Source organism: Mirounga leonina, unplaced genomic scaffold (assembly GCF_011800145.1).
Source record: "Mirounga leonina isolate KUSES-001 unplaced genomic scaffold, KU_Mleo_1.0 Mir_165, whole genome shotgun sequence".
Classification (NCBI taxonomy): domain Eukaryota; kingdom Metazoa; phylum Chordata; class Mammalia; order Carnivora; family Phocidae; genus Mirounga; species Mirounga leonina.
The window spans coordinates 71,364,624-71,387,788 of NW_023270415.1; the positions used below are offsets into that span (position 1 = coordinate 71,364,624).

General features: G+C 43.7%; 1 protein-coding gene across 3 annotated transcripts in view; it reads right to left on the bottom strand.

The window, feature by feature from the left end:
* ASAP1 (ArfGAP with SH3 domain, ankyrin repeat and PH domain 1) overlaps positions 1-23,165 on the bottom strand; it is a 341,917-nt gene that overhangs the window by 87,528 nt on the left and 231,224 nt on the right. For all 3 annotated transcript variants that reach the window (XM_035011956.1, XM_035011955.1, XM_035011957.1), the window contains 4 exons: positions 16,757-16,831; positions 16,201-16,250; positions 9,625-9,754; positions 8,275-8,360 (listed from right to left, as the gene is read on the bottom strand). In XM_035011956.1, the coding sequence (XP_034867847.1) occupies positions 8,275-8,360; positions 9,625-9,754; positions 16,201-16,250; positions 16,757-16,831 (341 nt within the window). The remainder of the gene's footprint in view (positions 1-8,274; positions 8,361-9,624; positions 9,755-16,200; positions 16,251-16,756; positions 16,832-23,165) is intronic.

Consider the following 23,165-nt stretch of genomic DNA (forward strand, 5'->3'; position numbering starts at 1 on the left):
ACCAGAGGAATGGGAGAAAGGAGGGCTTTTTGGTTAACCATTTAACTTGAGAGCTACATTTAAACTCTTCTAACATTCAGCTGTTCACCACTGCCCATCGGAATGAAGGTTAAACTTCTCAGTTTGGAACTGAATACAATTTATGTTCCGGACCCTGAATAGCTTTCTGGTTTTATCTCCTACCATCTTCTTTGAAAAAATGTGGGTTCCGGCCATGCTACATTTTTTTTCCCAGTTCTCCCTGGCCTTTGCTTCTGCTGTTCCCTCTTGCTGAAATGCCTTTCCCCACTACGCTTCTACTGTAACTCCGTTCGTTGCTGCCTCCCACAGCAGCTTGCCCTGGCCTGCCAATCCAGGGGATGGCATTTTCTAGCACGGGCTTGTGCCCAGGCCTAATGCCAGCCCTCGAGCAGCGGGCCGCGCTGTCCAGAGTAGGCCATTCATGAACATCAACCTGAACCAGCCTCATCTACATGAGGGAAAATGTCTGTGGAAGAGGCAGAGGTATGGCTACAAAGTCAATCACAGCAAAACCACTTCTGATCTCTGATACTCAAGTAATTTCTGGAGAAAGGGTCTGAAGGTAGAACACATCAGTGTAAGGTAAATGCTATCAGGACTCCTTACAACAGAAAAAGGGCTTTAGGGTCAGAGGCTTCTGGCTTAGAATCTGTGCTGGAGGATTTCTAACAGTGGTTCTCTGGTGAGTCACTTCTCGTGATAACTGTATTCCGTGGGGCGGGTAACACGGCTAACACGTATGAACTCGCTCCGCAAGGTGCTGAGTCGTTAGGACATGCTCAGCACATGTTAGCTCCCTTCCTGGACTGCTGAATTTATCACAGAAGGAGTCATGTCCTTCCCCGAGGGATAAGAGATTCGCTGCAGATAAGTTTGTGTTTCAGCTTCACTTTCAACATGAAGGAAATTTAATCTTTTTTTTTTTTTTTAAAGGTGACCTTAAATGACAATGCTTTAGATTTGTGTTTTCCAAGGGGGTAGCCACCAGCAGCTAATTTAATTAAAATTAATGTAAAAAATTCAGTTCCTAAAGTCTCACTAGCCAGAGCAACTACATGTGGCCAGTGGGTACCGTGTTAGACAGTAGAGAATACCACCGTTTCCATCATGGCAGGAAGTTCTACTGGGCAAACTGAATAAGCGAACTCAAGAGTTGAATAGCACACAGGAATGGTATAAAACACACACATTTTAAGGAGAAGGAAGGCACTGATAAAAATGACAAGTTATTTATCAGGAGGTGAAAGCAAGCTGGAAGGGGGACAAATTCCTACCGATTAAAAGGCTGAAGAAAGACCCCAACAAGTCTGTTTTCCTACATCTGAATTCTCCAGAACATTACACAGACTAAGAAAAATTAATAGAATGAGAAATCATTTTAATCTACAATATGACTCAATTGTTACAAACAAATCATATACATAAATCCAGTAATCTTCTGAGTGCGATTATAGGTTTTCTTTTGTTAACTTCATTTTCTAAAACACATCATATATTCAGACATTAGGCAAAACAAAATTATAGAAAAGAACCAACATTTCGTCTAGAAGGAGAAGGTTGAGCTGAGGCCCTCTCAGAAAGTTACGCTAGGGCTCACTTCTGGGTTTTGGTGAGAAACAGGAATAGGAGGCAGAGGGGACCGGATGCAGGGAGAACAAAACCGTCTTGACATTAGTAACACAGTCATCAGTAAGCAAAGGCCGACGTGCTGTTGACCGCACCGTCGGTCTGGTGACCCCTCCCCTCTGTGCCCGACTGTCCCCTCCTTGAGGGGTCAGTCTCAGCCACGAGCTGGGTGGGACTCAGAGTCACGGTCACACATCACCTGCCACAACATTTCACTGAGGGTGGCGGGCTTGCCTCTCTGTTCCCTGTCTCCTCCCTCCAGTTCACTGGCTCTGGTTCACTGGAAATGCATGAACTTTGGAGTCAAAAGCATATGACGTTTTGGCTCTCAATCTCACCGTACATACAACCTTGGGCAGGCTACTGACCCTGTCTGAAAATGAGCATGATCATCCCCAAAGGTGGATGTTTTCTGGCTTCCAGGAGAGGCAGATGAACTACTACAGATAAAAGTGTTCTGTAATTGGAAAGGGAAGCACAAATGTCAGTTGTGATTACCTGCCACTCAACCTGAACGTGGGAGCCTTCCCCGCGGAAGGCAACATTATGTCTCTGACACCCACTTGTCCCTTGGCCGCCTTCTCTGTACATTACTGAAATATAATGAGATCCTTGGAAAATAGATGATGATTAACAGTAATAATAAGGACAACTGGCACGTAACTATTTATTCTGTGCCAGTCACTCACTATTATGCACAATTAAGTATTCCTTTCCTTAAGTCTCCATTAGAAGCCAACAAAATAGATAGTTATTATTAACCTGTACCAGACAAGGTAACTGAGGGCCAGTGAGGTCCAGTCGTTTACTGGGGGTCATCCAGTCATTCAGTGCAGAGCTGGGATTTGAGTGTAAGCATTCCCAGCTCTGGAGCACAGGTAGTTAAACACATCAGGCTGATCTGGGTCCAAATCCTGGCTCTCCCGCTGAGTAAGAGCATAATCTCCGAATCCCTGCGCCTCCGTGTCCTTATGCAGGAAACGGAGATGATCCCATGTACTGTGGGGAGTTCTTGTGAGCACTTCGAGAATGTTCTTAAATGCCACGCACAGAGAAGCAGTTCAATACACAATGGCCACAGGCCAGCAAAATGAGCCTCATTATTTCTAACCTTAGAGACACAGCTGCATTGACTTCGCTTCCTAAAAAAGCAGCTTGAAAGAAAAACGACCATATTTTAATGACCCAGAGTGCCAGAAAAATGTAAGCTGCCAACTGATAGGCAGAAGGCCCTCCATGTTTATCCTGACAGCCTGTGACACACCCACAGCTGCCGAGTGCAGGCTCGTGAGTGTGAGCACAGTCACCCGTCCACCAGGGAGAACACACACACCCTCCTCGGAGGGAGGCACAGTCTTCTCTAACCTGAGAAAGTTGCTATGCACTTCCCCCTTACTCCGTCCAAACAATGATGGGAAAGGGATACTATGTTCTCTCTGCTTTCAATTTAATTTCAAAGAAAGAGACAGCAGGATCTCCCTGCTACCCCAATCACGTATTCTGCTTGGCTTAGAAAGAGGGGCTATTTGGCCAAAGGCTGAAATGCTCTGGGGGCATAGTATTATCTTCAAAAGTTAGGCTGCCCTTGCAGTATCAGAGAGAGTATGGTTCTTTAAAACAAATCAAAGTATAAAACAAATTAAGAAAAATGAAGTGATTTCTTAACACATCAACCACCAACCCCTCTTGAAAGCTTACTTCCAAGCTTCAGGTGCTGATTTCCAGCTAACCAGGGGTGACATCTTCTCCTAGAAAATTTTCTCTACGTGTGTCCTGTGGTAGTTAAGAAACTTAAAGGGACAGGGGTTAATTAGTGTAAGTATTAATTAACCACAAATCCATTTCAACAGTTCAGGTCAAAGAGCCAGCTGAGAGTGATATAGAGAGAGTCTTGAAAACAGGGATGTCCAGGCCCAAGTCCAGGCTCAACCAAATTCAGATTTCTGACATATTAAGAGCATGCACTCTGGAGTTACAGAGACCTGCGTGCAAGACTTAGTTCTGTCACCTTCTACATATAAATTTTATGAGGCCATAGATCTTTGTTTTTGTTTTGTTGCTGTTTTCAGCATGAAAAAAAAATGAGATAAAATTCATGTAATGTGGAGGCGCCTGGGTGGCTCAGACGGTTAAGTGTCTGCCTTCAGCTCAGGTCATGATCCCAGGGTCCTGGGATCGAACCCTGCATCAGGCTTCCTGCTGAGCAGGGAGCTTGCTTCTCCCTCTCCCTCTCCCTGCTGCTCCCCGTTTGTACTCTCTCTGTGTCAAATAAAAAATCTTAAAAAAAATTCATGCAATGTGAAATTCACCATTTCAAAGTGTACAATTCAGTGGTGTTTAGTATACCCACTATCTAATTCCAGAACATGGCTGTCACCCCAAGAAGAAAGCCTGCACCTGTTAGCAATGGTTCCCAGTTCCCCCCTTGCCCTAGCAAACAATGCTTTCTGTCTCAGTGGACTTGCCTTTCGGGGCATTTCATTTAAACGGAATCATACAATATGGGGCCTTCCACGTCGGGCTTCTTTCACTTAGAATAATGTTTTAGATGTTGATCCTGTTGCAGCATGTATAAGGATTTGTAACCCTCCTGGGAGCTTCCTGGGTGTGATCTGAAACTGGCCGCTGTAAACAGAGGGCAGGAAAAGACCTGAGAAAGTGGCGGGCCCCTCCAGGTGGGCAGGTGGCAGTTTTCATAACAGCAAAGGGAGCTGACACTGAGTGTTGTCTTGGGCGGCAGCTATATGACTGGATCCCTGCACCTGCCCTCCAAATCTCTGAAGTTTATAGAGAAGCCCCAACTGTGCTTGGTCATGTATACACCTGCAGGTGTTCTCAACGCCACATCACCATCTCAAGGCCACGTCCTTGGAGCAGGCTCTGGGAGTGGGAAAGGAAAGCAGAACCACATTCCAAGGACAGGGGAGGGAGTAAGGAGCCTCTGAGCGACATGGTCCGGCTCGTGGGGCAATCAGCATTCCTACAGCCCAACATTATTCCACTGCACTGCGCTGCCATATTTTGTTCATCACATGATGGATATCTGGGTGTTTCTGCACTCTGGCTCTTATGAATAATGAGGCTATAAATATGTATGAACACATTTTTGCTTAAATACCTGTTTTCAATCCTCAGTCCTCTTGGGTATATACCTAGGAGTGGGACTGCAAGGCCATGTAATTCTAGGCTTAACTTTTTCAGGTACTGCCAAGAGGTCTTCCAAAATAGTTGCACCAACTTATATTTCTCTCAGCAATGTGTTGCAGGCTCCAATTTCCCTACATTCTCGCCAAGAATTAGTTTCCATTTTGTTGTTGCTGTTGTTTTTTTAAATTCCGCCATCCTAGTGGGGGCAAAGTGGTATCTCATTGTGGTTTTGGTTTGTATTTTCCTCAATGACTAACGACGTTGAGTCTTGTTTCTTGTGTTTTCGGCCATTGTGTTATCTTTTCCGGAGAAATGGCTATTCAAATTCTTTGCTCACTTTTAAACTGGATTATCTTTTTGTTGTTGAGGTGTAGGAGTTCTTTACATATTCTGGATACCAGACCCTTATCAGATAAATGATTTGCAAATATTTCCCTCCCATTCTGTGGGTTGTCTTTTCGTTTTCTTAATAACGTCCTTTCACTCACAAAACCTTTTTGAAATTTGAAGTCCAACTTACCTATTTTTCTCCTTTGGTTCCTTTTGCTTTGTTCATTTGACATGTTTATCGAGCATCTACTGAATGAGTGAATGTGCCTTTGGGCAGGTTAGTCATCCTTCCGGAGCTACAATTTCCTGATTGCTCTTGATAAATGTTAGCTATTATTATTTTAAAATTAAGGATAACATAGTAACGTCTATAAGTGCTCGTGATCCTGCAGATCATAATGACATTTGCTAGGTGGAAAAGGAATGGGTGAGCAGTAGGATATTATATTTGTTATGAAAGCAGCATGTTCCCCACAATGTTCAAGTCTGAAAGTGACAAGCATTTGGTGTGGGTGAGTTGGAAAGGGTAACAGAAAGTCAAAAGCTCTTCTTTTCTGCTCCCTGTATTGTTCCATTGTAGTAGCTGTATCCCTGCTGAGATGCTGGGACTATACATGGTATTACTGGAGCAAACGGACTCTTGGGCGCCCCCTGACTTTGTACTGAAAATCATTTGGAGAACTGGAGTAAGTACTTAGGACATGAGATCTCTCTCTCTTTTTTAGAAGATTTTATTTATTTATTTGACAGAGAGAGAGCACGAGTGCACAAGCAGAGGAAGCGGCAGGCAGTGGGAAGGGGAGAAGCAGGTTACCCGTTGAGCAGGGTGCCCGACACGGGACTCCATCCCAAGACCCTGGGATCATGACCTGAGCTGAAGGCAGGCACTTAACCGACTGAGCCACCCAGGCGCCCCCTTCTCTTTCTGAATTAGGTACAGAGACTCTACAAGTTTAGTAAGGGTTTTTGAGGGATTGCCTGAAGTAAGAAATGAGTCTCCCTGAAAGAATACCACCCCGGCTTCTTGCTAGGTGGGAATTCTTGAGGTTCAACCAGGGGCAGAACCCTATTATAACCATGTTTGTGAATACCTCTCCCCACAAGGAGGTTTTTACTGTGTGGGGTTTCCTTCTGCTGCTCTCTGCTCCCTGGACAGACTCTTCTACCAGATTCCAATGGCCAGATGCTAGCCATCCCCCAAGTCTAATGCCGACTGCCACCACCTCTGTCAAGGAGCCCTCCTCAGTCTGCCTGGATGAAAGTCTCTCCTTCTCCTGATGCCCATATTAGCAATTACTTCCTAGGCCCACTGTGATGACTAATGACCCAACTTACTTCCAGTACCAGAGAATTAGCTCCTGAGGGCAGAGTCTTGTTTCATCTTCCTACCCCAGAGCTACTGGCCTTTGTCAGGAGATTAATATTTTTGGAAAGTGAAAAAGCAGAGAATGAAAGAATGGAGGATGCATTAGCTATCCAGGTCAGAGTTGCACTTCTTTTCACCTTTAGGAGCAAAGGTTAAGATCTGTATAGTTTATAAGACATCAGACATTTTGGAAAACTAATGTTTGTGGAAGTTAAAACCTTCTTTGTAGGCTAGGGGAATGTGAGATCAGAATATTTCTAGGGGTGCCTGGCTGGCTCAGTTGGTGGAGCATTCAACTCCTCTTGGTCTCAGGGTTGTGAGTTTGAGCCCCACACTGGGCGTAGAGCTTACTCAAAAGGTGGGGGGGGGGGGGGGGGAGAGATTTCTAAAATCAGGTAAAATCAGATTTGCTGCCAAAGTTTTGTAATGGAGAAGACTGAAAAGTTTCACTTATTTCTGTAGAGGTTTCAAAGCAATGATGTTTTTGGGAAAACTGAAATTGATGAAAGATGAAAAATTCCACCCGAAACTAAAATTAGGGACTACCAGGACACATTTCAAAGTTTCCTATGTACCCCACTAAGCTATGAAGCCAAAGGCTAGACCAGGTCTTCAGTATGAGGCTTTCACAGGCAAACTTTATCTTATAAATGTCCAACTGTTTCCACTTCAATGTATTATTTTTTGTATGTGAAACATATTTATACAAGGCGGAATTTACTTGGAAAAGAAGGAAAAAGTTAACAAATCAGATCTATGTAAATAACAATTTGATCATTAAAAGCTTCTCCTGGAACAATTCTGTACAATACATGTATGAATGAATGATTTCAAGTGCCACTTGGAATCCTCAGAGCTGCAAATACAACATAGCCGGCATGGGGCTAGGCTCCATATGCATTATCTCATTTAATTCTCACATCTACTAACCTTAACCCCACTTGACAGATGAGGGTACTGAGGTTTAAAGAGGAACCTGATGAAGATCACATAGTCACCTGGCTGCACAGCAAAGGTCTGAACCCCTCTTTCTGTCTGACTCGTGCCTTCTGTGTGTCCCACAATATTAATGCTGACTTCCTCAAATGTCTCAATTACAAAGATCTTCTTAGATAGAACATTAAATATTTTAATAATGGGTACGTTTTCACATAAAAACTCTACCAGAAAACCCATGAAAGCTAATCCAGTAATTAAGCAAGAAGTAAATAAGCAAATGTAATGCCACAGAATCTCAAGCATAATAAAAATGCAAAGTTAATAAGCAAAAATGGTGCTGGTATAAATAGTGGACGTACCACCAGTTACATAGAAATCGAAGTATAAAGTCAAAGTATTCTTAGTGCCCCAAGTACATAATTTCACCTAATTTAGGTGACAAAGAAAAACAACTCCAAGTAGGTATACATGGAACAAATGACCTGATAATAGGTAAATGCCAAGTAAGGGAGGAGGGCGTGAGAGTCACTTGGGAAGGCCTCTGTGGTGACAGGGTTGCATTATTTGTAACGAGAGCTTCACAGACTGTCAAGGCCACCTTTAGGATTCATAAGTAAGACAGCATTTTTGAGTAGCCACATACTTGCACTGATTTGAGTCACTTATTTACAGAAAACAACAAAGATGGAAGATAATACCATTTCTTATCATGTGGCTTTGGAAGGTTCTAGTATCACACTATATAGAGTGACCAAATGAAAACCAGAAAGAAAGAATTAAGAAAACCAAAGAAGTGAAGGGGGTCTTCCTTGGGCTAATAATCAGGATCACGATATTCTACTTACTTGCACTGTGCGTGATAATACTTTATAAGATTCTGCAGCAGATCCACACCCTTTTTGGTCTTGATTTCATTAACTTTAATGAGATACTGTGGAAATAAAACAAAATCGTATGTTGCTCAGTACAGACAGGGTTTTCCAGTCATGGGTTTGGGGGGGTAGAACACCAATCATGAATCTGCACAAGTTACTGAACCTTGGTTGCCTTCAGACAGTGTGAGTTTAATTCAGGAAATGCTGATTTGGCAGTCACAAGTGTACAAACGAAATGATTAGAGTGTTAGCGTTTTATAAATGCTCAAGATTAGTTTACGAGACAAACAGAAATCAAACATAGCAAAACATTCTAGAATAACTGATTATTTCCCCCTGGTGCAGTGGATCTCAAACTTAAGAGTTCACATGGTCAAAACCTGAAAGACGGTTGACTGTTCTTTGCAGAAAACAAGTAAAATAGCATTCTCTTGAGGCATATGCCATCAGATAGCAAAACTTTTAGAAAGAATTTTTGGTACTCAAGAATGAAAGGATTAAAAAAACCACGAAAGAATAAAAATTAAAATAACCCATTATTAATTTATGCAGCTAACTAACACTACCAGGTCTGGTTTTTACTAGTGGTCAAGATTTTCTGTTGATACTGTTTGCTTCCTTTTCACTTGTTTTATTATGAAGAAGTGTTTATGAGCAGATAGGTTTGAGAAGAAGCTAAAAGTATGAGGAGGGGGAAAAAAGAACATTTAAAAAAGAAAAAATTTAAAATTAAGAAAATTCTATCCGCTTTAATATTTTTGGAGAACTGTAAAAGGAACTCTATGACACAATTAGCATCAGAATGAGCAGAAGGCCAGGTCAGGGAGTGCCAGTGCTCACTGGGAACCCAGTTTGAGAACCACTGCTTTAAGTCCAAGGGAGCATGCTTTCACTACATTTCTTTCATGAACTCAGGCTTTCTTAATGACTACTTTATTTAAGCTTTCGTTCAAATTGGACACGTGGTTAAAAAAACAAAAAACATGCTCTAAACCTGTACCAGGAAGACTTCATATTCACCAGTGTTACTTCCTCATCAAACATTTTTTTTCACACTCACTCACAAGCAACATTAAAGTTCTCACCAAAGAATCCTGTTTTGGCATAAAGAGCCCCACAGGACCAAGGCTCAAAATATGAGACAACAGTGAAATGGCGGATCCCAAAAGGCTTGGAGAAAAATGGAGATGAGAACCCTTAAGCAACAGTCCCCTCCTCTAATAATCAAACAGCCTGCATTTAAGCATAAAAACTCCTGACTAGCAGGAAAGATCACAGTTAAGGAAACTCTGGGCAAATGCTTGTAAAAGCTGTTCTTACTTCGCACATTTGCAGCTGAAAGAGGCGCCGTTCCTTCTCCATCTCCTCTGCGATCTCAGCTCCTGTGATCTCTGTGCGGATCATCCCGTGCTGCTTTGCATGCTCTCTTTTCTCCTTCTCAATTTTTGTACTGTAATTAAAGCAGATGCCATCATTAAAAAAAAAATACTCACGTCTTTCCTTTAATGAGAGCCACTGATTGTTTCTTAATTACGAGAGTAGTAAGAGGCAGGAACTCTTACATAAGTTGGTAATATTGACCAAAGTAAGAATCAAAAAGAACACACTGTACAGATTTTCACCTAGGAAATCTCTCACATTTTAACTCTGATCTTACACATGGATGAATTCTTTAAAGATTTATTTATTTATTTTAGAGAGGAGAGAGAGAGAAAGAGAGAGTGAGTGCATGAAGAGGGGAGAGAGAGTCCTAAGTAATCTCTGCGCTGAGCGCGGAGCCTGACACAAAGCTCGATCTCATGACCTTGAGATCACAACCTGAGGTGAAACCAAGAGTAAGACATTTAACCTAACCAACTGTGCCACCCAGGTGCCCCCACATGGATAAATTCTTACAAATTCTCTCACATTCTGTTTGGCATGAAGAAATCTTGACAGTTGACTTTTTCTTGGGTCAAGTACTTTAGGATGAAAAAGAATCAGAAAGTTGGAGACCGGAGGCATATCTTGATTACCAACAGCTGATGAGTCTGAGAATTATTTCAAGACAATCAAAGTGCACAATGGACATGCACAAAAAGTAGTCAAAGGTAATTTCCAATATTCCTCTAAACCTGGGCGATTTCCATATCCCCCTAACACATTTTAATCATTCAACCATCTGGTATTGGATTGTACAAAATAAGGATGGGAGAAGTCCCAATCTATAATCTGGAATCCTATGAAATGTTCTTCAGTGAGGAGGGGGCCAAGAAGGAAGCAGGCAATTATAAAGGAGGGCCCATATTAAACCAATGCAACCTGAGGCTAATGCTTGGCTATGATAGATGGTACTCTGGCAGTAACACCAATGGTTACCACCCTCTTTCCGAAAGTCCATCTAACTTGAAAACAGACTTCCAATTTCAAAAAGAGTATTTTAGTTGTGAATGCAAAGATGAACTGACTTAGCCTTCAAGTCTTCTTTTAAATTGTAGTGGTGGGGAATCAAACCCCAAAGAAAGCCAATATCCTTATCTATATACAAACACGGTAGAAAATCAACCCATTGGGAAATCTATAAATGTGGTTGGGATTCCTCTAACACCATAATGCCATATCTTATCATGCCACGTTGGCCATCAAGTAGGTGTGAAAACAGAGAGTAAGCCTCAGCTCTCTCCACTGGTGTGGGTGGGAGAGAAGCAGAAAGCTGAAGACATCTGAGAAGAAATGTGAGGAGCAGGCATAACTTCACAGCAGTAGACTCCTGGGTTAATGTGGTGACTTGACCACATGTCTTCATTTCTTCTTCCTTCCATAATCCCACTAATATGATACAAAAATCATAAACAATATAATCTCCCAAAGACAAGAACTGAAAACAAAAACGGATGAGAGAATTCAGCAAATATTTGGACCAGCAGGTCTACACAGAGAAAAAGAGAAAGCACGTACCCCGAACAATAGGGCTCCCTGCCTCCCTGGCCTTTACATAGGATCACCAGATGCCATTACATACGATCACCAGATGGGGGCTCAGGGGGCTGAATGGTGCCGGAAGACACACCTCTGGATACTGACATTTAGAATGCTCCTGATAAAAAAGCTGTCTTGGGGCACCTGGGCATCTCAGTTGGTTGGGCATCTGACTTGATTTTGGCTCAGGTTGTGATCACAGGGTCCTGGGATCGAGCCCCCGGTCAGGCTCTGAACTCAGCAGGGAGGCAAGGAGTCTGCTTGGGATTCTCTCTCCCTCTGCCCCTCCCTATACTCTTTCTCTCTCAAAAAAAAAGGGAAGAAGAAGAAGAAAAGCTGTCTCAACATCGTAAAACCTAAAAAGGCAGCTCACTGCATTCTTGACAGGCCCTGCTGACATGTATGAGCTTTTCAACAACTTTTGGGTGCTTTGCTCTCAAATATGAATGGGCAGTGAAGGATGATAAGATAATTTAGGAAAGCCTCCAAAATGAAAGCAAGAGATCAAAATAACAAGTTGGGCGTGGTGGTGAGGTAACCAAAGGCAGTAAGAAAAAAAATATTTTATAAAATATAATCAAATCCTCAGAGAGCTAAAATACTGTGGAATAAACTGTATTTATAATATAATATATTATATATTATATATAATAATATAATATAATAAATCTATGAAACAACAAGAAACTATAAAAAGACCACCTAAACCTCCCAACTAATTGAGAAAAAGGGCTTTGGAGATTGAAAATATGACAGCCAAATAAAAAAGTCAACTGAAATAGTGGGAATAAAAGGTTGAAAATAACCTAAAACGTAACAGACAAATAGGACAAAAAAGAGAGGAAAATTGTTAAGAACAACCTGGGGAGTCCAACACTATATAGTGAGGCATTTTAGGAAAAAAAACAAACAAACAGACGGGAGGAATGACAAGAAACATTTCCAGAACCGAAGAACTAAAAATTGCAAAGAGAAGGTCAATGCACGCACCATGGCACTTGAAGAAACTTCGTAGAAACTTTGGGAAAAAAAAAAAAAAGACTAACATCTTCTTTTCTGTTTAAAGATTTATTTATTTGAGAGAGAGAGAGAGAGAGAAAGAGAGAGGGAGCGAGCAGGGGAAGGGGCAGAGGGAGAGGGAGAATCTTCAAGCAGACACCCTGCTGACCATGGAGCCTGACATGGGCTTGATCCCACGACCCTGAGATCATGACCTGAGCCGAAATCAAGAGTCGGATGCTTAGACTGAGCCACCCAGGTGCCCCAAAAGACTAACATTTTCTAACTGAAAATAAATGAACTTCCTTCCCCAAGCCCCACATGCCCCACACAGAGATATGGGAATCAAAGACGCATCGAATTTTTTTCATTAGCAAACAATGGAAATAAGAAAACAGTGGAGAAATGCCGTCAATAGTTCAAGTGAATATGGTTATAAAATTAGTATTTTACATTTAGCCAAACTCTCATTCTGTGTGATGGCAGAATGAAGATATTTCTGGACATGTCAAAATCTGAAAAATCTCCCTCCTTTAAAGCTGTTCCCTGCAAACGACTGGAGGTAGCGTGCCAGTCAAATATGGGACTATGCCAGGGAAGAGGAGGCAGGAGAGCCCCCATGGAGGGGCAGCCCAGGACGACAGCTGCGGATCTAAAGAGCTCTGCAAGAGTCCTCCAGGAAGAAAAGAAGGGACTGCCAGAGAACCTAATGATAATCCATATATAGTCACTGTTACAACGCGTAGAGTGTATTTTCTAAACAGAAACGTTATTAATAGGTGTTGCACATCGGTTGGAACAGATAACAAAAGTTCACAAAATTTTCAAATAGAACCAACAAATGAAGAAATGAGGCAATTATTTCATTAAGGAAAAGCAAAAAATGGTGCCGTAAGAACGGAAATCCATTATAACAAACCATTCAGCGGGCACCGAACATCTGCACTCACAGAAGTTCCAACACTGTCAACTGGTTTACCCAAAAATTGTTGCATGAACCACACTGGATGAACAGGGTGGGGGTGGGGACGTGATGGGGGTGGTTGTGCATGAGAGCTGAGCCCTCATCTGCTGCAGGAGCACATCCGGTGAAGCAGGAAGGAGCAGCAAGAGAACACGGCGGAACAGAGACAGACAAGCCGGGGAGCAGTAGCAGGGGGAACAGGACAGGAGGCAGCGGGACAGGAGGGCTGGGCCGGGGACCACTGTGGCCTTCCACGAGAAGCACGCCCACTGCCTCCTTAAGACTCCCTCTCCCGGTGCTCAGCAGCAGCGCAGACGTCTGTACAGCGTGTAAGGTTGATGGCTGTGCTGGGTGCCCGGTTTGCCCTGGAAGCTGTACGTTCTCGTGATAAACCCTTGTCGAAGCCACGGTTATCGGGGCTTCTATTCTACGCAGTGAGAATAAGTCTCAACCGATGCAAGGACTATTTAATGTTTGATGTATGGGTATCGTTTTGACCAAGTATTATTTTATCGTTAAAAACTTGCTGGAAACTATGATTGAGGGCCAACTGTATGCCAGACAGCAGTGGCAACTACTTTAACATATTACGTTATCTTGTCCTCACAGAAGCCTTGAGAAGTAGGTAATTTTTCTACTCTTTTATATGTGAGGACCATCAAAATTAAGTACCTTGGCTCAAAGTCCTAAAACTGGTAAGTGGCACCACCCAGATCCTCCCACGGTCTCTGATTCCCCAGTCTGTGGTCTTAACAATGATGGCTCACTGCCTCCTGGGGTCTAAAGAAAGACCCCAGACCAGCCCCCTCGGTTCTCACAGCAAATAAATTAACTTCTTCTTTTTTTCGGGGGGGAGGTATATTGTTTTGTTTTCTGTAATTCATAATCAAATGAGTCCTGTCACATCAAATAATCAAATACTTGTTTTCTTTTTTACTTCCTATACCATTATACAGAGTGAGGAAGAAACCTATCTTAGGAAAATAATTTTTTTTTTAAGATTTTTTATTTATTTATTTGACAGAGAGAGACACAGCGAGAGAGGGAACACAAGCAGGGGGGAGTGGGAGAGGGAGAAGCAGGCTTCCCGTCGGGCAGGGAGCCCGATGTGGGGCTCGATCCCAGGATCCTGGGATCATAACCTGAGCTGAAGGCAGACGCTTAACAGACTGAGCCACCCAGGTGCCCCTGGAAAATAATCTGTTGCCAGGGATTTATTAAAAAAGAAAAATACAAACCTTTCCAGTGAAATCCTAAAATCAGGACCCACTGAACTCATGATTTCTGGTATACATTTCCAGATGTGGATAATTCTTTCATTCTTTCAGTAACTATTCCCTATGCACTAGCTATGTACCCAAGGCTCTGTGAGGCCCTGGGAGATTAGCACCAAACACAAGGACGATGTGGTCACTGTGCTCACTGAGGTCAGATGCTGGAGGACAATACAGACTAGTGAACATCCAGACACGTTCAAATACAGCTGAGGAAAGTACCACGAAGGGCGCCTGGATCATCTGAGAACGGTTTATGTTCCATGATATTCATAATACTGACCAGCAGGTACTTCAAGCTCTTCCACTAACACAAAGATTTAAAAAATACGGCTATACCACCCAATACTGGTGGTATATTAGTTGACAGAGCACATATTGTGTCTTGTTTTGTTATTTCCATGTCCTACAAAAGAGATCTACTCCACAAGCCTAGAGCAAAGGTTTTATTCTCCCTTTTGTGGACTCCTGCCCCTTTGGTATGTACTTAGTTCTATCCCCAGCCTAGTGCATGCAGCTGCCTCTGGGCAGGGCTGGATTTAGCTCACAAGTACGAGCATTCATACAGAAAGACAGGATGACAGGAGGGCCCACAGTATTCATTTACGTCACTGACCATTTTAAGAAACTTTTTTGTTCTCAGCTGCATTTATAACTGTCAATGCATAAAAGTATTCCTAAGGCAGCAAGTCTCCAGCAATGCACTGCTCACATAAACATTTACAGAAGTAGTTTGGCAAAAAAAATTTAATCCTGAATTTGTTTTTTTGTTTGTGTTTTCATTCTGCTCTTATTGCTGTCGACAGAAATGGCTTTTATAAATCTCCTATGTTTATCGCTATCCAAGTTCACAGCCAAGATATTTATTAGGTGCTTTAAAATCTATTTCTCCTCCCACTCCACCTCCCGTAGTACAGATGTCTCCAAGTAGTAATCACGAAGGAAGGGAGGGGCGCCTGTGTGGCTCAGTTAGGCAGCTGCCTTGGGCTTAGGTCATGATCTCAGGGTCCTGGGACAGAGGCCTGTAGAGGGCTCCCTGCTCAGTGGGGAGTCTGCTTCTCCCTCTCCCTCTGCCCCTCCTGCTCGTGCTCTCTCTCTCTCAAATAATTAAAATCTTAAAAAAAAAACAAACCAAAAAAACAAAGGAAGGTGGTATGATCCATACAGATGAAGACAAGCCAGGTCTGTACCACACATCTCACGTGCATCATCTCCATAATTCCCGCAATAACCCCAGCAGGCCGACCTGCCAACGCCTACCTAGCTTTCTGAACTTCTGCAATCTCCTCAGCCTCTCCGGGCTTCAGTCCCCTGAACCAGACACAGACAGTGAGGCCACCATGAGGGGGTTACGCACACAGGAACGCTGCATGCAGGCCCTGCCATTATTTCCTAATTATAGGTGGAAATGCCAATAGTCTATAGTTACGGGCTAACTATAATTAAAGAAAGGTTACAACAGTCAGATCTACAGCCTGGTAGCTAGTAGCAGGAGCCATGAGCGCTGGAACACTCGGTGGTGACCGCACACCTCACTCCAGACGCCGAGGCAGGAGATGAGTCGCCCCTTCTCAGTCAGCACAGCCAAACCCTGAGCCCTTACAAGGATGTACCACACAAGCTGGTGTCCAGAAGAGAGGAGTCTTCCAGTTAACGGTTTCTAAAGAAATTCAAGACTATAAAAAACAAAAAGCTACTTACAACTTTGTCTCATAATCTTTCCAAGCTTTGTCAAATGGCTTCTTGAGATCCTTAGGAAAGAGAAAATGAAACTGAGATTGAATTTATTTTTGCTTAAAGGCAAATAAATAATTCTGAAAGAACATCTCAGCAGAAGTGCTTTCCTTTACAGGACGCGTGAAGCCTGACACAGACATTCTGATGCACCGCAGAGCACGCATCACCCGTGAGAAGCCTGCGCAGACCCGAAGGGCGAGCTTCCCGGGGACACCCGTGAAGCAGGACCTGGTGCCCAGGAGAGGCTGGGCCCGGGGGTCACCACTGATGTGGCCAAGATTCAGCGCAGACTGCCTGCACCCATGGAGACCCTCACCGATACTCAGGAAAGTGCCTCATCTTACTCTTCAGTCAATAACACGATGTGAAGTGGCACATCTTTTCCAATGATCATTTTCCAAGTACTTTTTTTATGCTAAAAATATTCAGAGTGCCTTTCAAATACAAGTACCACTATGATCTTAAAAAAAGAAATCAATCCTTTCCAGTTAAAGTGAAAATCAAATTTCTGAACACTTACTCCTTTGACTCCTTTCAGGTCTCCTTTTAACAAGGAGTCCAAGGTGAAGATCACATTGTGGCTCAGACCCTGGAGCTGGAAAGCAAAGCAAAGAGGGGAGACAGTTAAAAGAGAAGTGCATATAGAATAATAAAATCAGCTACTGTTGACTGAGCATCTTGCACACACCAGGCTCTGTGTAAGGGCTTTCGTGCACCAGCTCACAGACCCCGAGGGCCACGCCGAGGTTGGGTGGCAAGACGAGCGTCCCCTCCAGCACGCAGGCAGAGAGCTGGGGACCCACGCACTGAATGACCACGTGGCAGCATGCGTGCTCCTAGGTGAACAATTCCTCAAATCATCTGTAGACCTGTCACCGCTCTCCTACTGACATGGTCGACCTTAACTGGACTTTTTTTCAACTGCTTCTCTCAGAGGAAGGAGGGAGCTACCCAACTGGCTTGTACCACTCCTTTCCATATGCTTCTATGGCCTCTATCTGAAATTACCTGGTTTGTTTATATGTATACTCTCTGTCCCCCACCAGAACATACTCTCAATGAGGGCAGGGGCCTCGACTGTGCTACTCACTGTATCCTCTCTGTGCCCAGATCCATTAAGAAGATAAGATATTCAGGAAGCACAATCTAGAGCAAGAGTGCAGGGTTTTCACTGTTCCAAGGCAGTGGCCTGCGTCTCCTTGATTTTAAGATGGTACAAAAGGTGGTCATAAAGAGTCAAGGAGACTCCTAGCACTTTGGGGGAAATCAGGGTTAGTTGTGTGGAACCGAGACGGCAGGGACCTGCAGAACCAGGTTACAGCTGGAGAGGTCGGTGGGCTCCCCCATTCAGGAAATAATTTGACTCCTGTGTAAGAGTGTAGTCATTTGTCACTCCAGCCAGCCACCCACCAGTCCATCGGTCATTTGCCAAGTACCTGTTCTATGACACTCACCACACCAGCGGCTGGCTAGGCGAAGGTGAGTAAAACACTTCCTGCCTTGAGAGAGGAGACCACGGCACGCAACGGACACTACCACACGGTGACACCCCAAGTGCCGTCAGAGGCGGAAGGAGAAAGTGGGGAGGACCCGAGCTGACACCTGAGGCTTTGAGGAGGACCCTCTGAGCCACATCTCTAACTTGAGGATACGATCACCCACTGTAGACGGCGCTGTGAAGGAGTTAATACATCTGACAAGTGCTAGCGGGTTTCTGGACACCTAGGAAGTGCTGAATACATGTTTATTTTTAAAGTCCAGGGGGATGTTAAATAAGAAATAAGAACAAGGCCAAGTGGAGCGGAAGGGACACCTTCTGCCAACTCCTGTCTACTGCTCTCATCTGGGGCTTCCGGAAGCTTGCCATCCTAGCTCTGCCCTCCTCGGCCACCAATTAACACACAAAGTTAGTTGTCCAGGGCACACACCACCAGAGGGCCTGGATCACAACCAACCAACTCTCTCTTTCTTCTTTCAAAGACAAAAGATTCTGAATACCAAAACAATTTTGTCTATGCAATTTCACCAACCCCACACAGGGAAACTGCCTGGCTGGCAGGTGCCAAAAGCGAGAGAGCCACAGATTCAAAGTCTGCATTCTGTGAGGTCAAGGGCCTTGGTTCCTGGGAAGCAGGGTGAAAAACATCTTAGATATTATAACGGCTGTGGCTCTCCAAAGGGCCACAGCACATAAACTTGATATACAGAGTACATCTATTCTATTAAAACCTCAAGGGGGAAGTGTTCAGTTAAAAAAAAAAGGTCTTTGAGGCACCTGGGTGGCTCAGTCGTTAAGCGTCTGCCTTCGGCTCAGGTCATGATCCCGGGGTCCTGGGATCGAGCCCCGCATCGGGCTCCCTGCTCCGCGGGAAGCCTGCTTCTCTTCTCCCTCTTCCACTCCCCGTGCTTGTGTTCCCTCTCTCGCTATCTCTCTGTCAAATAAATAAATAAAATCTTTAAAAAAAAAAAAAAAAAAAAAGGTCTTTAAGGGGCACCTGACTGGTTCAGTCAGTGGAGTGTGTGACTTGATCTCCAGGTTGTGAGTTCGAGCCCCAAGCTGGGTACAGAGATTACTTAAAATTAAAATCTTAAAAAAAAAAAAATGTATTTAGGGGCGCCTGGGTGGCTCAGTCGGTTAAGCAGCTGCCTTCGGCTCAGGTCATGATCCCAGGGTCCTGGGATCGAGCCCCGCATTGGGCTCCCTGCTTGGCGGGGAGCCTGCTTCTCCCTCTCCCTCTGCCTGCCTCTGCCTACTTGTTCTCTCTCTCTCTGTCAAATAAATAAATAAAATCTTTAAAAAAAATGTATTTAAAAAAGGCTCCTTGGGATGGGGTGGGGGGCATTTTGCAGGTAATAATAAAGAAAAAGTTGAAAAACACTGGCCTTGGGTATGAGATGGAAAAAAATAAAGACTAACAGGACTCACACTCTCTGCCACAGACGAATAGCTGCCGTAATATTTTGCTCTGAGTCCTTGGCAAGCTCATTCCTGAAATACAAGCCTCCTGTAAGCTCATTCCTGAAATACAAGCCTCCTGCATCCCGCTATCCTGTGGATCTCAGGAGTTTGTGTGGATATTGGTAGGTGAGGCAGGGGCCCACCTGCCCTCCACTAGTCTGGCCAGTCTCTACCTTTCCTCGGTTCATAGACATCCTTACATTATTCTCTTCAAAACATTTACCATCCCTCTCCATTTACATATGTACTTGTTTCCTCATGTGTTCGCTGCTCCTCAATTTGAATGCAAGTTCTCCGCGAGTAGGCTCTGTATGTTCACTGCTATGTTTCCAGAAGTTAGAACACTGCCTAGCACAGAGTAGGTGCTCAGTAAGTATTTGTAGAGTGAAGGAAATACAGAATCATGTGAGTACAAGGTTCTTCTCTGTAGAACTGTTTATTTTTTTAAATTCTTTTTAAAGATTCATTTATTTTAGAGAGCGAGAGTGGGGGGAGAAGCAGAGGAAGAGAGAGAATCTCAAGCAGACTCCCCACTGAGCACGGAGCTCGATGTGGGGCTGGATCCCACAACCCTGAGAGCACAACCTGAGCCAAAATCAAGAGTCGGACACTTAACCGACTGAACCACCCAGGCTCCCCTAGGACTGTTATACTGAGGCAAAGCTTAGTGCTTGTCAACAGGGAAATAGTTAAATAAATTATGGAAGTTCTAAACGATAGCCACAAAAATGAGAAAGTTCTTTACGTCGAACTTCGGAAGTATCTCAAGATAAATTGTTATGTGATAAAAGCTAAGTGTAACAGTATTCATAGCACACAAAGTTTCATATAAAAAGAACAGGGACATCTGGCTGGCTCAGTGGGTGGAGCATATGACTCTTGATCCCGGAGCTGTCCGTACAAGCTCCAGGCTGGGTGCTGAGATTATTTAAATAAAGTAAATAAAACTTAAAAAAAGGGCGCCTGGGTGGCTCAGTTGGTTAAGCGACTGCCTTCGGCTCAGGTCATGATCCTGGAGTCCCGGGATCGAGTCCCGCATCGGGCTCCCTGCTCAGCGGGGGGTCTGCTTCTCCCTCTGACCCTCTTCCCTCTCGTGCTCTGTCTCTCACTCTCTCTCTCAAATAAATAAATAAAATCTTTAAAAAAAAAAAAACTTAAAAAAACCCACAAAAACAAGAAAATGGGTTTATGTTTAAATTATTGCTAAAAGCATATAAGCATATAAGCTAGTACTGCTTCCCAGCAGGGACAGCAAGGGGGGAGGGTGGGGTAAGAGCCTTTTACTATGGACCCTTGTGCATAAAAAATCTTTTTTTGGTACCATGTACTGTATTGTTTATTAAAAAAAAAAGAGCAAAAATCCTAAAACACAAAACGAGATGACAGTGATTATCAACCATTTTTAACTTAGTCCTACATCAGGGTTTCCACCAATGCCTCAAATCCATTGTGAAATGGAGCAGGGAAAAAAAAATACATTAATGTCATTGCCACCTTGGTCTGAAGGCTGTATTACAATACAACAATGAAAGAATTATGAAACTGTGGTTAGTACTGAATGTGGGAGCTGCTCGGAAGGAAAAGTCCCTCAAAAGCCAAGTACTAACCACACAACAGACGTGTGCTGTAAGCTTTCAGTGCCGCCGCTGTGGGCAGGCACGGGGGCAGCGGGAGGTGGGCTGGAGCTGCACTGGTGGAAAACCCCAAGAATTAAGAATTTCTTTGTGGTTATCCACACATTTACTCTTGGGAGCTGATAAGAAACCAAGAAGGCCAGATATCGTGTATTATGAATTCAGAATCTTCCCAGTGATGAGCCTAAGAAAAGGCCCCAGGAAAAAAACTTTGAAACTTAAACTTTCCCCACCTTACTTCCCAGGAAAAAGCAGGTTCAGTTGCAAAAACTGGCAAAGGAGACTTTTTTTTTTTTTTAAGATTTTATTTATTTATTAGAGAGAGAGCGAGAGAGCACGAGCAGGGGGTGAGGGGCAGAGAGAGAATCTTAAGTAGACTCCCCACTGAGCATGGGGCTCAATGTTGGGCTCAATCCTATAACCCTGAGATCACGACCTGAGCCAAAATCAAGAGTAGGATGCTTAACCAACTGAGCCACCCAGGCTGGTTTAAGTACAAAGTGAATAGTAACCACCAGTCATGAAGATATAGAGGAAAGTCAAAGAGAAGACAGACTAATCTCAAGAAAAGGAAACATTTAAGAAATATTTATTGAGGGGCCAAACAAAATTTCCTTCCCTGGAGATCTCAATGAAGAGAAGACCTATTTTCTCTGATATTTGAAGGTATTGCTGAGAGACAGCGACGGATTACGTGACTTGACAGTTGTGGGATTCTGTGATCCTCCTGCTTTTTTATTTTCCAGTTCTTTCAGGAATCCCTCCCATGGCCTGAGCAAGGCTTGCAACCTGATGTGTAACAAAAGCATCTTCAGGGCAGCCACGAGGAGGCCAGCATAACACAGTAATAGAACGAGTGGACAGCCTTCCTGTATCACCTTCATTATCCTCAATGGATTTTTTAAAAGGCTTTCAAATCTATTATATCATTATTTCCCATTAATTTTACTAAAATTCTATTGATTATTCCATTCCCATTTACTCAAGTTCCAATCTATTTCCTTTCCTTTAATGATAAAGTTGAATTAATGTAAGTTCTTCACATAAGTCAAGATAACATGAGGACGAAGGATAGGTTTCTATCCTCTTTTTCCACTTTATTAAGCAAACACATGAACAGCCTTTCAGGAATGATGTTTGGGTGTGGTAAATATATATGCTTTCCAAACAAACTGTTTCCTTCCTCGCAAAGAGGAAACATCCCCTGCAAATATATACATCAAGCCCAATGAGAAATTTGGAATAAAGACAGGAGGCGGCTGAGGTCTGTCCTTTCATTATGCAAAAGTGGCTTGTTTAAGCAAACAAACTATAATTAATATTGGTTTTGATCAAAATAACCACTTATTCCTTACAACTGTGTAGACACTACCAGATGTTATACACACAGAACCTGTAATCCCAGACGTGAGAGAGGATTTCATGATCAGCTTTCCTCTATGTATTTGCTCTGATTTTTTTAACCCCTTTAGAGTGTTTACCACAAAATGAAATGATCTTATTTCTTGCTGATGTCACCTGTCTTTCCTCTCTAGAAGGTATGCTTTTTTATTTTATTATTTTTTTAAAGATTTTATTTATTTATTTGACAGAGAGAGACACAGCGAGAGAGGGAACACAAGCAGAGGGAGTGGGAGACAGAGAAGCAAGCTTCCCGCTGAGCAGAGAGCCCGATGCGGGGCTCGATCCCAGGACGCTGGGATCATGACTTGAGCTGAAGGCAGATGCTTAACGACTAAGCCACCCAGGCACCCCTAGAAGGTATGCTTCTTAATTAGGGGGAGGCATGTCATCTGTGTTGTCCCCTAACTGACCAGGTCCCAGAACAGGAGCCAGGAAGCAGTTAAGGTCACCACGGGGCCCTTGGCTTCTGGCTGGCCCAGGGGGCTCCCCACCGCCCCCCAGGAGCACAGGCAGAGGGGACATGACTCAGGAGCGCCTAGTCCCCGTCCCCGTGTGAGGGCAACACAGCTCTACACATGGTGCCCCCACGACGCCCACATGCACATGGCACTTTATCAATTAATGAGGACAGAATTTGCTTGCTTTGCCATCCCACATTAATTCTGACATTCCTTCTCTGCTGCCCACTGGTTCTCTCTCCTTCCTCTCTACAGACAGAAACAGTTTCACTGAAAGTAAGGCTAATGCAAATCTGCTGACTTGCTCAACACATTGGAAAATCCAATTAAAATAATGAGCCAGCTCCCAGCAGTTAAGTCGAGGATTCCCGGGAATAAATGAGCTGTCTAGTGTGTTAACTCCTTCATGGCCTACTCGTGCACCTTCATGGTGTCCTGTTGTCAGGCCGTTTCCAGGGAGTCATGATACATAGG